This window comes from Geotrypetes seraphini, chromosome 11 (genome assembly GCF_902459505.1).
Source record: "Geotrypetes seraphini chromosome 11, aGeoSer1.1, whole genome shotgun sequence".
NCBI classification, from domain to species: Eukaryota; Metazoa; Chordata; class Amphibia; order Gymnophiona; family Dermophiidae; genus Geotrypetes; species Geotrypetes seraphini.
The window spans coordinates 72,670,865-72,695,803 of record NC_047094.1 but is presented as its reverse complement, the minus strand read 5'-3'; the positions used below and the strand labels follow the sequence as shown (position 1 = coordinate 72,695,803).

The 24,939-nt window shown below is 43.5% G+C and overlaps 1 protein-coding gene across 4 annotated transcripts in view; it reads right to left on the bottom strand.

The window, feature by feature from the left end:
* XRCC1 (X-ray repair cross complementing 1) overlaps positions 1-24,939 on the bottom strand; it is a 176,311-nt gene that overhangs the window by 74,164 nt on the left and 77,208 nt on the right. For all 4 annotated transcript variants that reach the window (XM_033963446.1, XM_033963445.1, XM_033963444.1 and 1 more), the window contains exons 10-11: positions 13,849-14,086; positions 2,239-2,355 (exon numbers count right to left, since the gene is read on the bottom strand). In XM_033963446.1, coding sequence (XP_033819337.1) covers positions 2,239-2,355; positions 13,849-14,086 — 355 coding nt within the window. The remainder of the gene's footprint in view (positions 1-2,238; positions 2,356-13,848; positions 14,087-24,939) is intronic.

Sequence of the window (24,939 nt, the reverse complement as noted above, 5' to 3'; positions counted from 1 at the left end):
ACTTAAGCTGCCTCTGGGCTGGACGACTAGGCTTTCCTATGCCAGGCGGCCAGGTGATGATGGTCTGGAGGCTGAAATTTAAAGTTGTGAATAAAATTTTTATGGGGGTGGGGGGGTTGGTGATCACTGGGGTAGTGTGTGGGAGTCTGTGTTATGTGTTTTCAATGCTTATCTGGTGAGTTTAGGTGGGTTTTTGTGACTTAGACCATGTTTTACATGGTCGAAGTCACAATGTCCAAGTTCCGTCTAGGCTCTCTTGTTAAACTTTCGGTTATACATGCTGTACGACTAAGTCTAAGCCGGCTCTCATCCCGCCCAACTTTCGCCCTCGACACACCTCCCGAAACGCCCCATTTAGCTTTGGACGTTGAGCGGCACTATGAAGGCCTAGGTCGTTTAGAAATACGTCCAAAACCCGTTTTTATTATCGGCACTTGGACGTTTTTGAGAAAAGTTCGTCCAAGTGCTGACTTAGGCCAGTTTTTGGACGTTTTTCTCTTTCGATTATGAGCCCCATAGTGATTAATAATAATAATAACTTTATTCTTGTATACCGCCATACCCAGTGAGTTCTAGGCGGTTCACATTAATTAGACATGGTAACATGGTAAGTATTAACTGAACAGATTTACATTAATTAAACATAGTTACATGTATAGTTACATGTGGTACACATTATTTAAACATAGTTACATGCAGTTAAGTATTAATTAAACAGTTTTACGTAGAGTTAAGTGTTCAATTAAATAGGGATGCGGGCAACGAAGTAGATAAAATTGGGGAGAAGGATAGAATGGATCGGGGGGTGGGGCAAGATAAAAAAGGGGGGGGGGGCGGGGTTCTTTGAGGAGGGGGCAATTAAGTGTCGTGGAGAGAAAGGTTGTTCTCAAAAAAAAAAATAATTTTTTCTTTTAATGTAGTGGCCTCCTCCTCCTCCCCTACAGCCACTCCCAAACCTCCAGGCTTTTGAAATCAAAAAGAAGATGGAGTAAAAGTAGTGTGGTGAATGTTCATTAAGGAACAGGTTTAGGGAAAAAGACAAAGTAAATGGATGTCTGCTAGAAGGTACTGTATAAATATTGATGGAACAGTGGAAGACATGTTACAAGAAAAAAAACAAAAACCTGGTTGATTCTGCTTCGAGGATAAAACAGTGGAAGGTTCTAAGATGGCAGGAATCTAACTTACAGGTTCTACATCCCTGTTAGATCCCACCATTTCAATATAATGATTCAAAATGTTGTGTGATCATGGCACCGAGGTACCCCCCCTCTTCAAACCCAGCACGTACCCAAAAAGAGGAAAAAAAGCCTCAGACTAATGTAGCAGTATAGAACCAAAAGGTACAAATCAAAACTGCTTTTGATACTTTTGCTGGCAAAAAACTCCCTCACAGAACAGCTCAGGTTTAGAAAAGAGCAAAGTCACCCGGAGACACGTTCAAGGACTTAGCTGACAAAAGACGACTTGTGCTCCAATGCTGTCACATCTTCTACAATCTTCCCAACAAGCAACCTTGTTTCACCAATGTTTGGCTCATCAGGGGAACAATGGATTTTTAAAGCTGTTCATACCGGGGCTCTGTGGATAACTCCACCCACATGTGAAAATATGTTGCCTGTTTGTCCTGGGATAAAGCTATTTTTCCACAAGTCCATAGTGCCCCACTCTTTGCCACATTTCCAGCAGTTGGGCATTGCAGAAGGAAATGTGGTGAAGTTGCACAGAGGTCAGGTACTAAAAGTAAAGGACTTTCACTGAATTTTCTTTTGTGTTAACTACACTGGGTCCTGGTACTTTACATAATCTCCCAAGTAGAAAAATCATACTAAGTCAGTCTCCCAATGCTGCCTGTGCACCAATGTCAGAGGAAGTTAGTTCTTAAGATGTCTGTAAACAGTTGTTATGACCTAACACGTGCTCACAGAGTCTTCACACAAATTTTCTAAAAAGGCCTCCTCCTGAAGCAATCATACCTTAGTGGCAGCAGTGGAAGTAGGTGAAACAATGAAGAAAAAGTAAAGCAATCAGATTCCAGAAAATTGTAACTACAGGAGGCTTTCAAATGTGGTAAATCTGTCACTATCAACCAGTTGACCCCAAAATATGTCCCCCTCCCTTTTTGTTGCCTTTCTGTAGTTTTTGCTTCTTTCCCCAGGCCTAGTGGGGAAAGATATTCTACAATATGTCTGCCACGTGCATTCAACAGACAAAGAGGGGTACACAGCACATCCTTACTGCTTATGGGAGAGTCGCTGCTTCCTCTTGTGGCAGTCCAGGATCCAGTCCTTCTTCACAATAGTTCCACCCATAGCTTTCACTTGGCCGTACTTAGGGGTGTTAGGAAAAGCGCATCTGGAAGAGAGACCGTGGAAACAAGGTTAGCTATATTCTGAAGTTCTAATGAATGCAAATACTTGGGGGTGATTTTAGATTCCACTTTGTCTTTTAAGCCACAGAGAAGATCATTGGTGTCTAAAGCCTTTTTCAAACTTCAGCTGCTTCATAAGTTAAGAGATATTTTGCCCTTGCAGGACTTTCATACAGTGATAAGTGCAATTTCAATTTCTACAATTGATTATTGTAGCGCCCTTTACTTAGGTTTACTGAAAAATGTAATTCGAGCATTACAACTGATACAGAATGCAGCGCTTAACTGAGGGGGTTTCAAGATTTGACCACATTATATCAATCTTGGTTAAACTTCACTGGTTACCAGTAGCTGCTCGAATTGATGTTAAAAGTACTTTGTTCCATTTACAAGTTAAAACAGAGTAAACAGCCACCAGAGATGAGTAGTGAATAGCATTGCTTGGAGGTCCCACCTTTGATGCAGGTGAGATTAGTGTGTCACTGTCGCTCAATGATTGCAGTGCAAAGCGCCCAGTACAGTGCAGAGCACCCACTTGAAGTCAAAGAGGTATCATCTATATTAAATTTTTGGAAATTGATCAAAACAGTATTGTTTGAACGACATTACTCGTGCAAATGGGAATGATGAATATGGGGTATTGCTGGTTTCTATGTATGAAATTGATTAGAATTATTGGTTATGTGAGATGTTATTGGATTGTAATTGTCTAGGCTTGCATTGTGTATGTTTTCTGTAACTCGCTCAGAATTGCAGGATGGGCGAGTAAATTTTTTAAATAAATAATCCCTGGCTCTACTGCTGACTCAGTATACCACTATGGACTTTTCTCAGATCATGAGACATTTTAAAACCTCATGGGTCTCCTTCAGAAGATGATGTTGATTCTACATAACATACATAGCAAGGAGCAGCCAGGGACCGTGTGCTAGTCCTCTTTTTTGGCTCTCATTTAAAAAGCTAATCACAACCTGAAAGGACTCAAATGTTCCAAAGACTAATACTAAAACTCTAAGAGCCTAGCATTCACCTGTGGCAGCAAGCAGTTTGTAGGACAGCCATAGCCATGGGCTGAATTAACTCCAGATATTCAATGCCAGGGCAGGTCTAGCCTCCAGCACTGAATATCTAGGTTAGCACAATAATTTGGAAGTTAACCAGGTACTGGCCAATAATCAGATTGGTGCCTAGTTAACTTGGCGGATAAAGTTAAGACTAGAGGCTGATTGAATTTCAGGTTTTGTTTTTGAGTTGCTACTGAAAACGCCACTGTATTTTCTGCTGATACTGAACCCTTCTCCCCTCCGCAATGACTCTCTGTGCCCACATCTTCCCCCTACTCAAAGGCCCTTCCCAGGCCTATTTTTACAGCTCCTGGTAATCAAGTGGCTCTTCAGAACAAAAGCGATCCCCAGTTCCTCTTGCTCCCAAAATGGCTGCGGAGACTGCTGAGGTAAGTCCCAGCAGCCAACTTAGGATTGGAAGCAGCATAAGGAGGAGCAATCTCCTGTCACTCCTGTTTATGCTATTTCTAGTCTCAAAATTGCTACCAGGACCTCCTGCAGCAGTCCTGAGAAGCCCTGAAGAGCCACTAGACCACCAAAAAATTTACAGGTGGGCCCAAGGAGAGCCTTTAGGTAATAGGTGGAGGTGATGGGGTGCAGAGAGTGATCATGAGGGGACAGGCGGGGGAAGGGAGGGATGTTCAGTTTCTTTTTTGATTTCAGCTGAAACTGAACTACAAATTTTGGTTACTGGGTTGGTTTAGATCAGTGGTCTCAAACTCACGGCCTGGGGATCACATGCGGCCCGCCAGGTACTATTTTGAGGCCCGCAGTCTGTACTAGTGCTGCCCACTCTTTGCTGCCCCCCTGGCCTCCCGCTCTTACCTTCAGATAATTACTGCAGCCTGCAGAGAGAATTGCCAGTGCTGTAGCAATCCTTGCAGGCTGCCATTGTTCTCAGCAGCACGTTCCCTCTGCTGTGATCCTGCCCCTGACGTCAGAGGAGGAGCGGGACTGCGGCAGAGGGAACGTGCTGCGGAGGCCGATGGCAGCCTGCAAGGAACGCTACAGCACCGGCGATCCTCTCTTCAGGCTGCAGTAATTAGCTGAAACTAAGACCGGGAGGCCGGGGGGAACTGGAGGACACTGCAAAGAAGGGATGGGGGGAACATGCAGGTCTTCAGGGTGGGGGGGAAGATTTAAGAACATAAGCTGGGTCAGACCAGAGGTCCATCATGCCCAGCAGTATAGTAATCCTCTATCTATACCCCTCTATCCCCTTTTCCTTCAGGAAATCATCTAATCCCTTCTTGAACCCCAATACCATACTCTGACCTATCATACCCTCTGGAAGCGCGTTCCAGGTGTCCACCACCTTTTGGGTGAAGAAGAACTTCCTAGCATTGGTTCTGAATCTATCCCCTCTTAAGTTTTTCGAATGCCCTCTCGTTCCTGTAGTATTCGAAAGTTTGATGAATCTGTCCTTCTCCACTTTCTCTATGCCCTTCATGATCTTGTAAGTCTCTATCATGTCCCCTCTAAGCCTCTGCTTCTCTAGGGAAAGAGCCCCAGTTTCTCTAGTCTTTCAGCATATGAAAGGTTTTCCATACCTTTTATCAATCTCATTGCTCTTTTCTGTACCCTCTCGAGTATTGTCATAAAGTGACCTGAACAAACTGGGAGAGTGGGCGAATAAATGGCAGATGAACTTTAACGTGGAAAAATGTAAAGTCTTCTATGTAGGAAACAGAAACCCGATGTACAGCTATACGATGGGAGGGCTGGTAATGGGTGAAAGTAGCCTAGAGAGGGACTTAGGGGTACTGGTGGACGAAACAATGAAGCCATCGGCACAGTGCACAGCGGCCTCTAAGAAGGCGAATAGAATGCTAGGTATAATCAAGAAAGGTATTACAACCAGAACGAAGGAAGTTATCCTGCCGTTGTATCGGGCGATGGTACGCCCGTATCTGGAGTACAGCGACAATATTGGACGCAGTACTCCAGATACGGGCGCACCATCGCCCGACACAACGGCAGGATAACTTCCTTCGTTCTGGTTGTAATATCTTTCTTGATTATACCTAGCATTCTATTCGCCTTCTTAGAGGCCGCTGTGCACTGTGCCGACGGCTTCATTGTTTTGTCCACCAGTACCCTTAAGTCCCTCTCTAGGCTACTTTCACCCATTACCAGCCCTATCATCGTAAAGCTGTACATCGGGTTTCTGTTTACTACATACAAGACTTTACATTTTTCCACGTTAAAGTTCATCTGCCATTTATTCGCCCACTCTCCCAGTTTGTTCAGGTCCCTTTATAAATCTTCGCAGTCCTCTTTAGTCCTAACTCCACTAAATAGTTTGGCGTCGTCTGCGAATTTTATAACTTCGCACTTCGTCCCTGTTTCTAGATCATTTATGTTTAAGTTTAAGTTTATTTAAGTTTATTAGGATTTTATATACCGCCTATAAAGGTTATCTAAGCGGTTTTACAATCAGGTACTCAAGCATTTTCCCTGTCTGTCCCGGTGGGCTCACAATCTAACTAACATACCTTATAAATACATTGAACAGCAGCGGTCTGAGCTCTGACCCCTGCGGAACTCCACTCGTGACCCTTCTCCAGTCCGAGTAGTGGCCCTTCACTCCTACCCTCTGCTTTCTTCCCACCAACCAATTTTTGATTCATCTATGTACGTCTCCTTCCACCCCATGGTTCTTCAGTTTCCGTAGAAGGCGTTCATGGGGTACCTTATCAAAGGCTTTTTGAAAATCCAAGTATATGATGTCAATGGGGTCCCCTTTGTCCATTTGTTTGTTTTATAAAATATAAAGAGTTTTACCTCATGCAAAATTGTTATTTCTTTAATAAGACATTAACTATTTTTTTCTGCGGCCCTCTAAGTACCTACAAATCCAAAATGTGGCCCTGCAAAGGGTTTGAGTTTGAGACCACTGGTTTAGGTCATCCTTTAATTAGGACAGCCTTTTTTTGGGAGCATTAGTTTGACAAGAGTACACGTAACTTACAAGATTCTGCAAGGCACTCATGTCAATAGGTGCCCTAGGCCCATGCTCCACCCATTATCACATCCCTTAACACTTAAGTGCAATAAGAAGCATTCTATAAATGGCACACCTATCTGATTTTGCGCCTACTTGCTTTATTGCCAATTTTTCTCAGCTGTGATAAGTGGCATATCACTATAGGGAGGCAATTCTATAAACTGGCACCTAGGTATAAGGGAAGATTAGGTACTTACCTCAATAATCTTCTTTCTAGTAGAAAGGCATACGAGCTTTGACCAGTGGGTTATTCTCCTTTACTAGCAAAAGTGTAGAAGGCATCATCTAGCTTTTTCTCTCGGCTCAGCCTCCTGCATCTCTGGGATGTGCTCCATTCCCTCAGTTCGTATCAATGCAGTTGACCATTACTATAATAGGAGAACTAAAGAGGCAGGATACAGGATACTCAACAACCAGTCAAAGCCAATATAAATATAACTGAATACAAGGTGGAAATGAACAAGCCACCTACCTGTAAAACCAGCATTAACACTTATGCAGCTCTCAAGTCTCTCGCTTTTCTCATTGAAACAGGGAGATCAATTAATACATATCTAAGACAGCAAGCAAGCTAAATGAAATGTGACAGGGCAGATGTCAAGACTCATATGCCTTTCTACTAGATTGAGAAAGATTGAGTTAAGAACCTAATCTTCCCTTCTAGTGGAAAAGACAAACAAGTCATAACCAGTGGAATATACCAATGCAGTTCCTTGAGTCTAGAGCAGGGCAGATGAGCCTGCTGTGAGCACTGCAGACCTAAAAGTGGCATCCTTTGTGCTGCCATGTCCACTCTAATATTTCATGAAAGTGTGAAGAGTGGACCATGTGGCCGCCCTACAAATTTCCTTGGGTGATACTGCCCAGGTCCCCGCCTATGATGAGGCTACACCCCTCATAGAGTGTGCTCTCAACGCAACCAGTGGTTGCTTAACACACCCAATATATGCTGACACAATAGCTGCACAAATCCACCTGGAAACAGAAGCCTTAGAACAGGGGTAGGTAACTCCGGTCCTCGAGGGCCGTAATCCAATCGGGTTTTCAGGATTTCCCCAATGAATATGCATGAGATCTATTTGCATGCACTGCTTTCAATGCATATTCATTGGGGAAATCCTGAAAACCCGACTGGATTACAGCCCTCGAGGACCGGAATTCCCTACCCCTGCCTTAGAGGCATCCAGTCAGCTAAGGTTTGTTAGAACAAAAAGATGATTAGAGATTTGAAAATCATTCGTTACCTCTAGGTAACAGAGAAGAACTCTCCTAACATCTAGAACTGCCAAAACTGTCTTTTCTTCTAATGCGTGGGATGGAACGTGGGTAATCAGACTTCCTGATTTACGTGGAAGGCCGAGACCACTTTTGATAGAAAGGAAGGCACCATGTCGAGGTGTTTGCTACTAGAAAAACCATCTTAATGGTAAGATCCAGCAGAGCTCATATAGAGCCTTAATGAGGGCCTCCAAAACCAAGTTAAGATTCTACATCAAGAATGGCTGTCACAGAGGAGTGTGCAACCACAATGTTCCTTTCAAAAATCTGGTGACATTTGGAGAGACCAAAGTAGCCTTTTCTATTCAAGCCCAAGAACACAAGAGTCCTGCCACTTGTACTTTGAGGGAGCCAACAGCTAAACCCTTCGAGACCATTCTGTAGAAATGCTAGGACCACCGATATCGGAGCCTTCATTGGCTCCACATTCTCCTTAGCACACCAGCACTGAAACAACTGTCAAGTTTTAGTATAGGCTATAACAGTTGCCAGTTTCTCAGATCTAGGAGGGTAGCTATAACCACCTCTGAGTAGCCATTTCTTGTTAAGGCCATGCTCAAGAGCCATGCTGTTAAGTCCAAAGCGTTCCAGATTCTCCAGGGCAATTGGACCCTGTAAGAGCAGAGTTGGATGCAGTGGCAGTTTGAGACTCTTGTCCCTATGTGGCCGAACCGGATCCACATATCACAGCTAATATTGAGTAATCAGGATTATCAACTCCGGAAGGTTCGCTATTCTTCGAATGACCCAACACACCATAGGCCATGGGGGGAAAATGTACAACAGCTTTCTCTGGCCACAATTGTAGTAGAGTGTCCACGCTGGTGCTTCCGGGCTCAAATCTACAGATAAAGAATTGAGAGACTTTTTTGTTGACAGCTGAGCCAATAGTCTATGGTTTGGATTTTTGAAATCATTTTCCTTCAAGAATTATATCTTTAATTATATTTAACATTTTGGTGGCACGCATTTTCACAAAGTGAAACTATTTGAGGTATCTAGCTGATATTTTGTTTTCTCATATTTTTGCAATTTTTGTGATTGTTTAATAGGGACTACTCCCCAAATCTAAGATCTGCCGGATAAGATAATCGACCTGCACATTGTCCATTCCTGATATGTTTGCTGCTGATAGAAATTGCAGCTGGACTTCTGCCCAGCAAAACAATAACTGAGCCTCTAGTTTCAAGAGAGCACTCTTAAAGCCATCCCTGCCTGTTGACATAAGCTATCACTGGCATTTGTCTGAGAAAACCCAGACCGCTTTGCTTTCCAGAGCGTTTCTCCATCATTTGTAGGGTCAAATGAATGGCTCGCAGCTCCAAGTGGTTGATATACCACTTCCTATGCGAGGGCGACCAATTGCCCTGAACTGGATGACCCTCGCAATGGCTCCCCTTCCCCAGCTGTATAGGCTGGCATCTGTCATCAGGATCACTCGTGAGGAAATGCAGAGCGGCAAGCCCTTTTCCAGTGACTCTGGCCGGAGCCACCAATGCAAACTGTAATGCACCTCTGTCATCCAGGTAAGTGGCTTCTGCAGAGAATATGCCTGTGGAGACCAGCAGACAAGAGTGCATCCTGGAGAGGACGTAGATGAGCTTTCACCCATGGAACAACCTCTATGGTTGCTACCACTGACCACAGCATCCGCAGATTAGTGCCAAGCCATGGGGGCTGGCTTCTCAAAGATCACCGAAATCTAACATCTCAGTTTCAGTTTGCGTGCCGTGTTGAAGAAAATTCCCAAGTACTCTAGGGATTGTGTGGGCTCCAAGTGACTCTTCCGAAAGTTGATAATCCAATCAAGGTCCTGCAACAGAAGAACAACTTGTGTCACTGCTGTCTCTCCCTCGTACCTGGATGGAGCTCTGATCAGCCAGTCATTTCAGTATAGATGCACCTGGATCCCTGCCTTGCGTAGGTATACTGTGACAACGACCATCACCTTGGTAAAAGTGTGAGGTGTTGTTGCCAGATCAAATGGGAATGCTGAGAACTGGAAATGTCTTTCCAGTACATGGAATCTCCTCTCCCCCATCCCCATCGAAGTTATGACCGAATGCACGGTCTCCATTGAGAATTGGGGCACCTTCACACTGTACTGACCAACTTCAGAACCAAGATTGGTCTCCAGTCCTCTGAGTCTATCTTAGGCATGATGAAATATATGGAGAATCTGCCCAAGCTCAATTCTTCAGTTGGTATGTGTTCTATGGCCTGAATATTCAGATGCCATTTCACTGTTGCTCGGACTGCTTTCTCTGGCCAACCAGCCAGATAATACACAAGTAAGTCCAGTAGTGAATGACAGAATTTGAGCTTGTAACCCTCTCAAATAATATCTAGTACCCAGTAGTCCAAGCAAATCCTTGCTCAAGCTTCCCAATAAGCTGGCAACCATCCTATAAACTAACAGCCACCCTCCAATATGAGGGGGTTCGGCTACTGACCTGACATTAGGACTTCTTGGAGGCAGGTGCAGCGTGAGCACTAGAGGTCTGAGCTCTCCTGGAATCTCTAAACCTCTGTCAAGATCCTTGAAACGATCTATGGTAGAGGACTCTGTTGAGGACTAACGAAAGCATAGAACACTCTGAAATGAACTACGACCTGAATCCCCAGGGGCCCGTGGGCTGCTCTCTGGCAAGGATTTCAGGCAATGATCTGCCACACTGGCCATAAGATCAATCAGTCTTTTTCCAAAAGCAATTGGCCCTTGAACAGAAGCCTCCTCAAAGTTGCCTTGGATGCTGAATCTCCTGTCCACTGTCTGATCCAGAACATTTTATGGGTGGAGATTGAATAAGCAGAAACATTATTCATAACTCTGAAAATATCATATATAGCATCTGCTACATAATCCACTCTTATAATTAGAAACTGGGAGTATGCGTCTTCCTCTGTCATCGGGGCTTTGCACAATCTGTTATGGCGTGCACATGCAATAAAAGAAGCCACAGCTGCTGCTTTTAGACCCAAAGCCAGGGCCTTTTGAGGACTAAATCCATTCTGTGGTCTTGCACATCTCTTAAAAATTACTCCACTGCCACTAGGTAGCGGAATACATATAGTCACTTGCACTACCAACGAATCTACTTTAGATGGAACAAACAGTTGTTAAAAAACTGGAGCCATCAGGAATAAATTTGTCATAGTCTTGGCAACCCCCAAGGAGTTTCCACAAAGCTCTGTCATCATCTTGGTAATACCTGGATGCGAAGGACAACACGTGGTCTGAGTCCTAGAATTGCTCATAAGTGAGAGCTGAGTCTCAGAGGTCTGCGGAGGCTCAAGTTTTAATTCCTGCAAAGATTCTGTTATTTTCTCCAGCAACGCCGCTGGCTTAAAAAGGCAGTATACCATTGGGTCTTCCCCCTGATCCAGGGCTGCCACAGACTCATAGCTGGTGGCCACTGTCTGAGATCTTGTATCCTCCAAGATTGATGATTCAATCTGGGGTATTAAGGGCGTGGACTCTGATCCCCATTCCTCCCAGTCCTTCACCGACTGGGCCTCTGTAAGAATGAGTCTCTTTAAGGCTGCTATTTTTTAAGGCTTAGTGTGTGATAGTGGTGTTATCACACTTTATCTGCCAAAAATATGCATCAAATGGGACTTGTAGTGGATAAAGCATGATATCAAAACAAAGAGGGACCAAAATGCCCATACTCAGAAGTCATGGAGCCACAAAACAAAATGAGATAGAGCACTACAATATCAGGATAAACATACATAAATTTATTGTAGGACCAGATCTTGATAGTAGAGTAAATGCAAGACAATTTCTCAGATGTAGATGGTGGTCAATGATGTCAAACAGAACCCTACCACAAGAAAGAAGGCACAACCTCACTATAGAAACACAAAACAAAAAGAGTGGGGAACACATCAGCCGCAGGAACGAATCAGTTTATTACAAACATATAATTAAAAGCATATACAAATAAATGTCTAAAAAATAGGTAGGGAGAACGAGAGGGCATTCTCTAAAGTTAAAAGGAGTTGGATTTCGTAAAAACATAAGGAAGTTCTTCTTTACCCAGAGAGTGGTGGAAAACTGGAACACTCTTCCGGAGGCTGTTATAGGGGAAAACACCCTCCAGGGATTCAAGACAAAGTTAGATAAGTTCCTGCTAAACCAGAACATACGCAGGTAAGGCTAGACTGTTAGGGCACTGGTCTTTGACCTAAGGGCCACCGCGGGAGCGGTCTGCTGGGCACGATGGACTACTGGTCTGACCCAGCAGCGGCAATTCTTATGTTCAGATGACTCTTAGGCGGGGGAATCAAACTCAGAGGGCAAATTTCTCTGTGTAATCACCTGTGTGACCCCCAACAGTGCCTGCAGCCCCCAATAATTTAACTAAGCTGCAAACATTAAACTCACAAAATCTGGAGTAAACCCCTGAATAGAAAGCCCCGAGGACTCCAGCAGGAACTCACCTTGTCTCCTCGCAGCCCAGAGTCTGCATCTGTGCTTTGCCAAATCCACTAAGTTTTGACCCCCAAACCAAGTCACCTGAGACTGGGATGCCCTAGAGCAGTGGTTCTCATCCCTATCCTAGGGGACCCCCCCCAGCCAGTTGGGTTTTCAGGATATCCCTAATGAATATGTATGAGAGAAATTTGCATATAATGGAGGATTCAGGCATGCAAATATATCTTGGGTTATCTTGAAAACCCAACTGGCTAGGGGTCCCCCAGGACAGGGTGGAGAACCACTGCCCTAGAGGGACCAGAGGGGGCTAAGCCCAGTGCTCCCACACCGCCTCCTGTGCCCTACAGCAGGTAGGACACGGATGCTCCTCAGCTGGCCTTCCAGCACAAATCTGGCATGAATACACATTAAAACAGCCTAAGGAGTCCATCTAGAATGATTTTTAACAAAAATCAAGGTGTTTTTGAGGCTTTTATTTATTTACTCAGTTTTCTATACCGTTCTACCAGGGGAGCTCAGAACAGTTTACAAGCATTTCCCCTATCTGTCCTGGTGGGCTCACAATCTATCTAAACATCTACCAAAGAGAAATCCAAGATGGCTGCTATGGCAGCATTTTAGCACTAAACAATGGCCCAGAAGAGCTAAATAAAACCATAAAAAATTCAGCAAAGGGGTTTTTGGAGGTGGGGGACCCAAATACCAGCCTCAGAAACCTCTAAAACTTAAATTTGTAGACCACCTCAATGTCTCCTATAGGCAGCAATAGCTTGTACTCACACTTGTCCGGGTGCTGCGCCTGCTTCAGCTGAAACTGCAGCCTGACAATAGAGAAGAAAGTTGCCTATACATGAAATCTCACTCCAAATGCTTGTTTCTTTAAGCAAACAGACTCTGAATGAGCCTGAGACCCACACTCCCACAGCTCCTCAAGTGTTTCAGAATGGGGTAACACAGCTGGCACCTGCTAAAGCCCTCAGGACTGACATGGGGCCACACAGCCTGTGCTCAAGCTCCGGCAAAAACCTGTTGTGAGCCATGCTCCCAGGGGAAACAGTTCCCGAGCCAGTGTTAGGGCAGGCTGGCCAGGCAGATTCCCTGTAAAGGGATTGCCCTCCTGGCTACACACCAGTCTGTCTTCTCCCAGGCAGAGCTGTCCCAGTCAATTCTAGAGCACCATGAGCCTCACAGTTCAAATGAAGACCATAAATAAAAAATCTAAATCAGAGCAAATCAGAAAGACACCTTCTGGCTCACTTGTAGAAGGAAAAACTGAGGAGATGAGGCACAGCCCAGAGATGCAGGAGGTAGAGCTGAGAAGAAAAAGGTAGATGATGCCTTCTACAAACTCACAAGTAAAGGAGAATAACCCATTGGTCAAGACTCGTATGCCTTTTGCACTAGAAAAGGGGTTTGGACAATTTTGAGAAGGAAATTCCATAAACAATTATTAACCAAGTAGACTTGGGAAAAATACTGCTTAACCCTAGTAGCGAGCTGCAAGGATTGGATCTAGTATTTGGAATCTGGTGAATATTTTCCAGTGACTTTCATTAGATAGTATCAGAAGCAGGATGCAGGCTGGGTTTGATGGATTCTGGTTTTACTCAGCCTAGCACTGATTATTATCTAAACAGATATGAAATGAGGCAATATTATGAACACTGACCCCCCCTTTCTTACATACATGAGATATGTGCAGTCAGGGGTCCAGTCAGGCCGATATTTGGCGCCCATCTCCAAGGCTTTGTCCCGTAACTGTGTCCGGATGGGGTTCTGAAATCCACTAAGCACAAAGATGGTTCCCTGCAAAATTCGGTGTAGTTCCACTGCCTCAGCCGGCTTCTTCTGCTGCTTTTTTGCTGGTACCTTTCCTGCCACAATGGCTGCAGGGTCTCTCACAGAAGTGCCAGATGGTGGAGTTGCTGCTCTTCAAAATGGGGGGAGGGGGGGAGGAAAAAAAGCTCACTAAAAATTGTTTCCAATTCGTCTGACATGATACTGAAATTTAGAATGTTTCTATGTCAACACAAAATTCTTGCCTCATTATTTTGTCCCTTCCTTCTTTCTTCACTCCCTTCTATGCTAGGAGGCTGAATAAAGGTTTGTTCATTTCCTATCTTAATAAGAACATAGTACAGAAGTTATAACATCTGTGTGTGCCATATCATAGTGGCACACAAGAAAGCACTGTTATTCCTCTAAGGCCCATAACATTCACAGAGCTAAAACTTGAAAAGAAAAAAACAGAAGAGAATATTAGGCTCTTACCTTGATAATCTTCTTTCCAGTATAAAGAAAAGTGAGAGTCTTGATCAGTGGGTTTCTTCCCTTAACCCGCAAGGATTGCAGAAGACATCATCTACATTTTTCAACTCTGCCTCTTTGTGTCACTGGGCAGTTCCTCAGCTTCTCAGTTTGTACCAAAGCAATGGATAACCCCTAAAAAAGAGAAACAACAAGGAGGGCATGGAGAACTCCCCAACAGGTAGTCTTTTCTGTTCTGCACAATAACATTTAATCAAACCAAGAGACATATAGCCTAAACAAGGTGGAACCAAAAAATTACCTACCTGAATGCAATCAGCATTTATGCAAATCCTCTAGTCCCCCTAAAGGTTTCTCTATAGAGCTAACTGCTAGTTCTTCGTATTTGTTGAATTGAAGAACAGTAAGCATCTTCATAATCTCTTGGTAGCTCACAGATCAATATCTGGAGACACACATATGTCTGAGACAGAAAGCAGGCTAAGTAAGTATCTCACAGCATGAGCTGTAAGATTCACGTCTCTTTATACTGAAAAGATTATCAAGGTAAGAACCTAATCTTCCTTTCTAGTGCAAAGAGCACAGTAGTCTTGCCAAGTAGGACGTAACAAAGCAGTCCCCTAAGTCTAGTGTGGGATAGACAAGCCTGCTGCAAGCACTGAGGACCAAAAAGCGGTGTCCAGTTTTGCTGAAACGTCCACTCTGTAAAACTTTGTAAAAGTATGGAAAGTGGACCATGTAGCAGCTCTACAAATTTCCTTGGGCGGAACTGCCCGAGATTCTGCCAGTGAAGAGGCCACGCTTCTGGTGAAATTACATTACATTAGAGATTTCTATTCCGCCATTACCTTGCGGTTCAAGGCGGGTTACAAAAGAATTATAGAAAGTGGAGTACAAAAGAAGATATCTGGTCATTTCCAGGAAATAATAGAGAGGAGATCAGGTAGTTTTGGGGAGTCGGGAAGTTTGTGGGAAGAAGAAAGGAATTTGTGGAATTAAGACTTTTTCAGGGATTTCTTTTCTGAATATCTTGTAGTAGTAAATGTGCTTTCAAAGAATCAGCAGCTGTTTATCACAGCCAATGTACACAAACAAAATATCCATGCAAATCCATCTGGAAATGGTCACCTTCAAGACAGGCTTTCCCTGTCAGCTAAGGTTGGTTAACAAAAAGATGATTTGAAAGACGAAATTCATTCCTCACCTCAAGTTAACGGAGAATTTTCTTCACGTCCAGTAACGCCAAAACTGTGTCTTTTTTTAAGCCTGTGGTATGGAACATCAGAAGCTGGACTTCCTGATTTACATGAAATGCAGAGACCACTTTTGGTAGAAAGGAAGGCACAGTTCATAGAGACATGCCCGCCTCCATAAATCTGAGGGAAAGCTCTCTGCTTGATAGAGCTTGAAGCTCTGAAATCCTTCTCGCCAAGGCGATAACCACTAGGAAAAATGTCTTGACTGTAAGATCCAAAACAAGGGAAAACCAGGGTCCAACTCTCTGCAGTGAAAGACAATCCAGAACAATCAAACCAAAAAAAAACTGCAGGTGAATGTACACGATGAAGGCAGTCTTTATTGTGACAAATAAATCACTCCGGCGGTCTTTTCAGCGTGTCAACTATTGTTACTTGCTCAAGGCTTTTTTTCCTTTTGATAAAATTCCCTTTATCAAAAGTGGACCCCTGACGAAGGTTAGTCCGAAACACGGACCGTGTTGGGTCCCTTACCTGGTAAAAGGTTTTTATTCAAAAGATTTATTTGTCACAATAAAGACTGCCTTCATCGTGTACATTCACCTGCAGTTTTTTTTTGGTTTGATTGTTCTTGACTGTAAGATCCATCAGTGGCACATTCTGTAAAGGTTCATACACTGCCTTAGAACAATATTAAGATTCCATGTAGGGAATGGCTGTCTCACAGGAGGCTGCAGCCGCAACGCTCCCTTCAGGAATCAGGTTATGACAGGATGGGAAGCCAAGGACCATTTCTCCACTCGAGCTCTAAAGCACAAAAGGCTCACCACCTGCATCTTGAGAGAACCAACTGCCAGACCCTTTTTAAGACCATCCTGAAGGAACGACCAAAGCGTTCTGGATCCTCCAGGGCAATTGGTCCTTGTCACAGAAGTGACAGAAGTTGTGGTAGCCTGAGATCTGTCCCATTGTAGCTGCACAATATTCGTATACCATGGATGATGTGGCCAATCTGGCACCACTAGAATCACCAACCCATGATAGGTCACTATTCTTTGAATGACCTGGCCTAGCACTGGCCATGGGGCAAACATGTAAAACAGCTCTTTTGTTGGCCAAGGCTGGACTAAGGCATCCATGCCAGTGCTTCCCAGCTTGAATCGCCAGTTGAAGCACCGAGAGACTTTCATGTGGTCTGCTGACACAATCAGGTCAATTGTCGGCCTTCCCCCAGCACCTTACTATTTTGTTGAAAGCACTTGGGGACAAGACCACTACCCCGGACCAGGGTCTAGCAACTGAGAAAGTCAGCTTGCACACTGTTCATTCCTACTACATGTGCCACTAATATGGCTTCTAGGTAAGCGTCCGCCCAACAAAACAATAATTGGGCCTCCAGTTTTAATAAAGCACTCTTAGTAACTCTTTCTCTGTTGATATATGCCACTACTGTGGCAATGTCTGAGAAAACCCTGACTGCTTTGCCTTCCAATACTTTTTGAAGGCCTGCAGTGCAAGCCGAATGGCTCTCAATTCTAATCTGTTGAAAGACCAGTTTCTCTGAGGGCAACCAGCAGACCTGAACTGGGCGACCCTTGCAATGATCTCCCCAGCCATACAGACTGCCATCCATTGTCAGTATCACCCAAGAGGAAATGTATGGACAAAGCAATGGGGCTGGATGACGTACATCCAAGAGTACTGAAGGAACTTAAGGGCAGCCAGTGGAGCCACTAGAACTTCCCTTTCAATGCTTCTCTAGAATTGGGCATGGCACCAGAAGAGTGCGGTCCCCCTCCACAAAAGTGGAACTAAGGAAGAAATACTGACTTCTGTGGTAAGTAAATTAATGGAAATGCTTTTAAAACAGAGAATAGCAAAGTTTCAGGAATCCAGATTAACAGATTAACTAGAGGCAGGTCTTGTCAGCCAAATCTGATCAATTTTGACTGGATAGATGTGGTGTATTTAGATTTTAGCAAAGCCTTTCAGTGTTCCACACAGACGTCTAATAAATAAATTGGGTGCCCTTGGGAGGGATGGGCCCCATAGAAAGACTGATCAGGAACTGGTTGAGTGGAAGGTGACAGAGGGTAGTGTTCAATGGAGATCTCTCTGAGGAAAGGAATGTTACCAGTGGTGTACCTCAAGGTTCCGTTCTTGAGCAATGTCTGAAACCCTTGACTCCTATAGCTCCTCCACATCTTCAAGGGGAAGGATGTTACTAGTATCCTCGATAGCCCTTTGGATCAACATGGGGCCACTCAGCCTGCACGCTAGTGCCTGAAAAATCAAGGGTGAGCTGCACTCCCAGGGGAACTCTTCCCAAGTTGCCTTAAAAGTTAGTGCAGGCCAGCAAGGTAGGTTCCCTATAAAAGGGATGACCCCCTAGCTACATCCCACTGAATACAGAGGCTATATCTTCTCCCAGGCAGAGCTGTCCCAGAACTTCTGAGAACATCTCTAGTACCAGGAGCCTCAAAGATCGGATTTTTTAAAAAAATACTAAATAATAAATCAGATGCAGAGCAGATAAAAAGACACCTTCTCAACTCATTTGCAGAAGGAAAAAAACTGAGGAGCTGAGGCACTGCCCAGTGATACAAGGAGGCAGAGTTGAAAAATGTACATGCCTTCTGCAAACCTCTCGGGTGAAGGGAAGAAGCCCACTTGTAAAGACATCTCTTTTGCACTGGAATTCTCCTTTCAGTGTCAGGCTATACAAATCTGCTGCAGTCCCTTCTCTTCTTTTCTTTGCCAGTGAAAAAGTGGTAAAGGCCATTTGTCGAAGCCATCCAGTGCCCATTCTCTACCCAGTGGACTCTCCACCAGTCCTAACAATGAGGGCAGGAATAATTCAAGTCAAACTGAAACCTTTCTCCATTCTTATTTCTGTAATACAGACTTTAGCACCCACAAGTGTTCTTCTGAAAGGATACTTCTTAACTCTGTCCTCGAGGCACACCCAGTCAGATTTTCAGAATATCCATAATAAATATGCATGAGACAGATTTGCCAACCAAGGAAACAATGTATGCAGATTTCTCTTATGCATATTCAGGGACATATGTACAAAGCCCATTGTGCTAGCAACATTTCATTTAGACTGGTTTTATCCAGTCTAAATAAAATGTTATTCTGAGGCCAATGCACAGAGGCTTTCGGTCACTGCTTTTCTGTACAGAGAAAGCAGTGAGGGAAAGACCCATGCTAATTAGTTTGTTAGTCTTAAAACTAGCTCATTTGCAGATTCTGTGTAATGCCCATAATAATGGGCTGCATAAAACCTCTATAAAACTACCATCAGCTCAGAGCTGTTGATAGGCTCCCCTACCTTTACTTTCCTGTCAGTGCTTGAGCACCAATTGGATCAGGCACTAACAGGAAAGTCAAAGCACACACCTAACCAAAATTAAAAATCCCTGGTGGTGTAGTATACCCTGCTCAACCCAACCTGATCCGACCCCAATCCCTCCCTTAGCAAAAAGATAAAATCCCTGGTGGTCCAGTGGACCCAACCTTCCTCAGCCACAAATTAAAAATGGTGGTTCAATGGAACCAACCCCCAATCCCCACTGGGCAGGGCCAGGCCCCAACACAACAGCCTGGAACAAACTGGAACAAACTGAACTTGTGCTTAGGCTCCTCCCAGTACATTCCAGGATGCACCAGGCAAGGGTGAGATATCACTATTTTGAAGAGATGGACCCTGAAACAGGAGAAAGCAGGCATCCCTCCTGCCATTCTGATAGGTAGGGCTGTCATGTTGGGGCCCAACCCAACCCAGTCTGGTGGGGATCGGGGTCTGGTCCACTAGACCACCAGGGATTTTTAATTTGTAGCCGACGGTGGGGGAAGGTATCAGGATCGGGTCCACTGGACCACCAGGTATGTTGGCTTGGGAGGAGGGAGGATTGGGTTGAGTTGGGGCCCAATCCAGTAGGGATTGGGATCGGGCTGTATGGGGGTCAGTGGACCCCAGTGATTTTTTTTTTTTTTTTTTAAATAAAGGTGGGGGTTTGGGGGTTCCCTGGACATCCACACAAGAGTTGTACCTACTGCACAGATCTTATGGGCATGTCTTAGGAAGTTCCAGCCCCAATAGTGATAAATTCTTAACACTAACAGTGTGCATATAATTTACATGCTCTCAGTGTTGAGCATTGGTTTCTAAAAAATATCGGTGCTTTTCTGGTGCTGTAGAGGAAAAATGCCAGAGTCTGTGCATCTAGCCCTCAATGTAAATATCCTGAAAACCCAATTGGATAGGTATGTCCCAAGCACCGAGTTGAGCAGCACTACTCTGGGATCTCCCAAAAGTTTTACTCTTTAGAGCAGGGGACCTCAACCCAGTCCTTGGCATACACCAGTGGTTTTAAACTCGCGGCCCGGAGTCCAGGTACTATTTTGAGGACCTCAGTATATTTATCATAATCACAAAAGTAAAACAGTTTCTTGATCATATGTCTCTTTAGCTATAAATTACAATATTATTATTAAGACTTAGCCAAAAGGAAAGATTTATAAACTACACAGTTTTACCTCATGCAAAATTGTCATTTCTTTAATAAGACATTAACTATTTTTTCTGAGGCTCTCCAAGTACCTACAAATCCAAAATGTGGCCCTGCATAGGGTTTAAGTTTGAGACCACTGGCATACACCTAGCTAGTCAGATTTTCAGGATATCCACAATGAATGTGCATTTGAGAGATCTGCATGCAATGGAAGCAGTTCATGCCAATTTATCTCAATGCATATTCATTGTGGATATTCTGAAAACCCTACTGGCTGAATGTGTCCCAGATCACATGCTCTACAACAGAGTTTCTCAACTTCTTCAAACCAAGTATGCTTTTATGCTGAGAATCGCCTGTAAAAGACAAATTGTTCCCACTACAGCCACTACACGGATTTGCTGGATTTTATCGGCGAGTTTTGAGAATCCAGCCCTTAGTCTGGCAACTGCAGCGGTAGCCACTTAATCTAGGATCACAACCCTAGGGCTCCCAGGGGAACTCACTAATCATTTGCCCATAATCTAGCTTCAGGTGTCACTCTTGAGCAATGATGGCGACTGCCTCCTTCTAGAGGATGCAAATACTGCATCTGCAGTATCGTCATCTTCAGTAGGGACTGAACCAAGCACCTTTAGTTCAGATGTTTATTATTTGATACTGAAACAAAAAATAGCTGCTCAACAAACTAGTGCATAAGAAACTAAATAAAAGTTAAACATATAAATATGGAGGGGTGATATTTATATTAATAATTTAATATAGAAAATCTTCATCGTTATTGTGTACACTCTTCTGGCATATTTGTACTTCGACAATGGAAGAAAATATTCTCAGAGGAAAAGCAGGCATAACATTTTTATATGTAGGTTGACTTCACCCATGGAACTTGGTACGGACACTGCCAAGCACACTGTAACCGTAAATCTTAAGGCAGTGCCCATACTGTGCACGTGCTGGTGCCTTCCCACCAGACTTCAGCTCACAGGTCTATCAATGCTTCATTTTCTGTGAAGTTGCATCTTCAGTTTTCTCTTCAGCATGTCAAACTTCTCAACTGTTTTTAAGCATTCCTGTCCTTATTTTTCATTGGTTTCATCGTAATTCTTTGTTTTTAACGTGTTCCAGTATTTATCCTGAATTTGGTTTAATTTTGTCAACTTTAGGTAGAGAGTGTAGTAGTGGTTAGAGCTACAGCCTCAGCACCTTGAAGTTCTGAGTTCAAACCCCATGCTGTTTCTTGTGACCCTGGGCAAGTCACTTAATCTTCCACTGCCCTAGATACGTTAGATTGATTGTGAGCCCATCGGGACAGACAGGGAAAATGCTTGAAGTACCTGCATGTAAACTGCTTTGAGTGTGGTTGTAAAACTACAAACAAGTCCTAATCCCTTTAACCCTACCCAGGAGCATTGTTTGTTAGAAAGGTTGAATGCTTTGGGTATTGGAGGAAGTGTTAAATTACATAGCTTGTATTCATACTCAAGTGGAAACTTGGACATCTACATTTAGATTGAAATTAAATCCGGGTAAATCAAAATTCTTTTTAGCTAGTCCTAATGAAAAAATTACTTAAACAACTCTACTTTTAAACGGTTAATCTTATTCGATTTCTCCTATGCTGAAAATTCTAGGGGTTATGTTAGATCGGTCCTTATCTTTTAAGGACCATACAGATTCACTGGTTAAGAGATGTTTTATTGTTCTCTGGAAGCTGCGTACTATTAGGAAATATTTTGATTTTATATCATTTAAAATCCTGGTCCAATCTTCAATCCTTTCAATATTGGATTATTGTAATGTTATTTATCTGGGATCGTATAAAATAACCACTAGCCGATTAAAAATCATACAAAATACAGCTATTTGTTTGATTTTTAATCTGAATAAACACGATCATATCGATGTCTATTATCAAAAGCTTCACTGGCTTCCGTTTGAGGCTAGAGTGTTATTTAAATTTGGATGTATTTGTTTTAAAGTTTTATTTGGCTTAGCACCGGCTTACCTTGTTTCTCATTTTAGTTTTTTTGTTTTTAAGAAAAATATCCATAGATCTGGCTGGTTTTATTTTCCTTCAGCAAATGCATGTTGTTATAAAAAAATTTTTAATAGGATCCTAGCATTCCAAGCAGGATTAATGAATTCATGTTTGAATCTTCTTGTTTCTCCTTTTCTTACTTACTATCAATTTCAAAAAGATCTTAAAACCCATTTATTTAAACAATATAATATACATTATTGATTTTCATATTATTATGTACGGTAATTATAATGCACTTTTTATCTGCACTTATTTTAGCTGATATCATGTTATCCTTATTCATAGTTCTAATGCTTGTATTAGTTACTTTGATTTTAGATTGCAGCTATACTCACTCGAGGAACGTAGAGAGAGAGGAGACATGATTGAAATGTTTAAATATATCACAGGCCACATCGAGGTGGAGGATGATAACTTCTTTCTTAAAGGTCCCTCGGCCACAAGAGGGCACCCACTAAAAATCAGGGGTGGGAAATTTCATGGCGACACCAGGAAGTTTTTCTTCACCGAAAGGGTGGTCGATCACTGGAATGAACTTCAACTTAAGGTGATTGAGGCCAGCAGCGTGCCAGATTTTAAAAGGAAATGGGATACACATGTGGGATCTCTAGGGGGGTAAAATCAAGGGGGGTGGGTCATTAGAGAGGGCAGACTTGATGGTCTATGGCCCTTTTCTGCCATCATCTTCTATGTTTCTATGATGTTACCTAATTGTGTATTATGTATGATGTGTACCTAATTGTGTAAACCGCTATGAACCGCTGATTAGGCGGTATATAAAAATAAATTATTATTTAGTGCTGGACTGGTTCCGGTCCTTTTTGGAATATTGGATGTTTTGTGTCAAGGTAGGTCAAGAGAAGTCTCGTTGGTCTGATGTTACGTGTGGCGTTCCCCAAGGCTCAGCATTGTCCGCTGCTTTGTTAACATTTATTTGTTACCACTTTGTAAGGAGTTGTGTAAATATGGGGTCAGCTTTCGTGTATATGCAGATGATATCCAGTTTCCGATTCTGGTTAACAATTCTATTGACACTACTTTGCAAATTGCTTCCAGTTAATCAAGGGATGGTTATATGTGAATCAGAGAAAGCTGAATGTGACGAAGACGGAAGTCTTATGTATAGGTCGTGATAGACAGTTGCAGTCGTTTCCCACAGAAATAGTGTTAGATGGTGCTGTTATCCCCGTTTTGCATCAATGTAAATATCTTGGGAGTAATTTTGGACTCAGTGCTATCATTTAAGCCTCAGGTTAAGGCGGTAGTGTCACAGGATTTTTTCAAACTCCAGATATTTCGTCATCTAAGAGACTACTTGTCAGTTGGCAACTTTAAGACTATTATCAGTGCGTTGTTGACTCCAGTATTTGATTACTGCAATGTGCTGTATCTCAGCTTACCGAAGTGTGTGATCCAGGCTTTGCAGATATTCAGAACGCTGCTGCACTTATTATCATGCAAGCATCAAAATTTGATCATGTTACCCCCATTTTGCTGGATTTGCACTGGTTGCCTATTAGTGTATATATTCAATTCAAGGTTCTGTGCTTAATCTTTAAGCTGGTATGTGAGGATGGTCCTTTGGTTATTAAATCTTTATTGCATTTTAATCATCCTTCACACGCATTAAGGTCGATGGATAGGATATGTTTGAATGTCTGTTCTTTGAATGAGGTGAAACTCTCTGGCCACCGTAAAACTGTTGGTGGTATAGGGACCAATGTTGTGGAATGCTTTACCCTTTGAGATAAGGCAAATGCTTTTTCCTTAATTTGATTCTTTTGACTGAAGTTTGTTGAGTTAGAGCAGTGTTTTTCAACCTTTTTACACCTATGGACCGGCAGAAATAAAATAATTATTCTGTGGACTGGCATCGGTCCGTGGACCGGCAGTTGAGGAACACTGGGCTAAGTCATGGGCCAGACCCCGCCCATCTCTACCCAATCTCCACCCCAGACCCCGCCCCCATAATAGTACTAATTGCACCTTGCATGTCCCGTGCCTCATCTGTAAGCCTTCCCTCTGACATTGCAACGTCAGAGAGAAGGCTTCCGGTTCAGGCGCAGGATGCCCGTAGGAGCCACTGCCCGTGGCTTTGTGCACTGAATCAGTTAGGAAGAGGGAGCTGGCTCGAAGATAGAAACATAGAAACATAGAAAGATGACGGCAGATAAGGGCCTTATAGCCCATCAAGTCTGCCCACACTATTTACCCACCCTCTTAAGTCTTCTGACCCCTTAAGTATAATTGTAATTATACTGTCACTCTACTGACCCGCTCATTTAAGTCCTAGTGACCCTATCCCTTGGCATGACCCCGTAGGGATCCCACATGGGTATCCCATTTGTTCTTGAAGCCTGGGATGCTGCGTGCCTCGACCACCTGCACTGGAAGCTTGTTCCAATGCTCGATCACTCTCTCCGTGAAGAAGTACTTCCTTGCGTCTCCACGAAACTTCCCTCCCCTGAGTTTGAGCGGATGTCCTCTTGTGGTCGAGGGTCCCCTGAGAAGAAAGATATCCTCTTCCACCTCGACCCGTCCCGTGATGTACTTAAATGTCTCAATCATGTCTCCCCTCTCCCTACGCTCTTCAAGAGTGTAGAGCTGCAATTTGCTCAGTCTTTCCTCGTACGGGAGACCCTTTAGCCCCGAGACCATCCTGGTGGCCATCCGCTGAACCGACTCAATTCTGAGCACATCCTTACGGTAATGTGGCCTCCAGAATTGCACACAGTACTCCAGATGAGATCTCA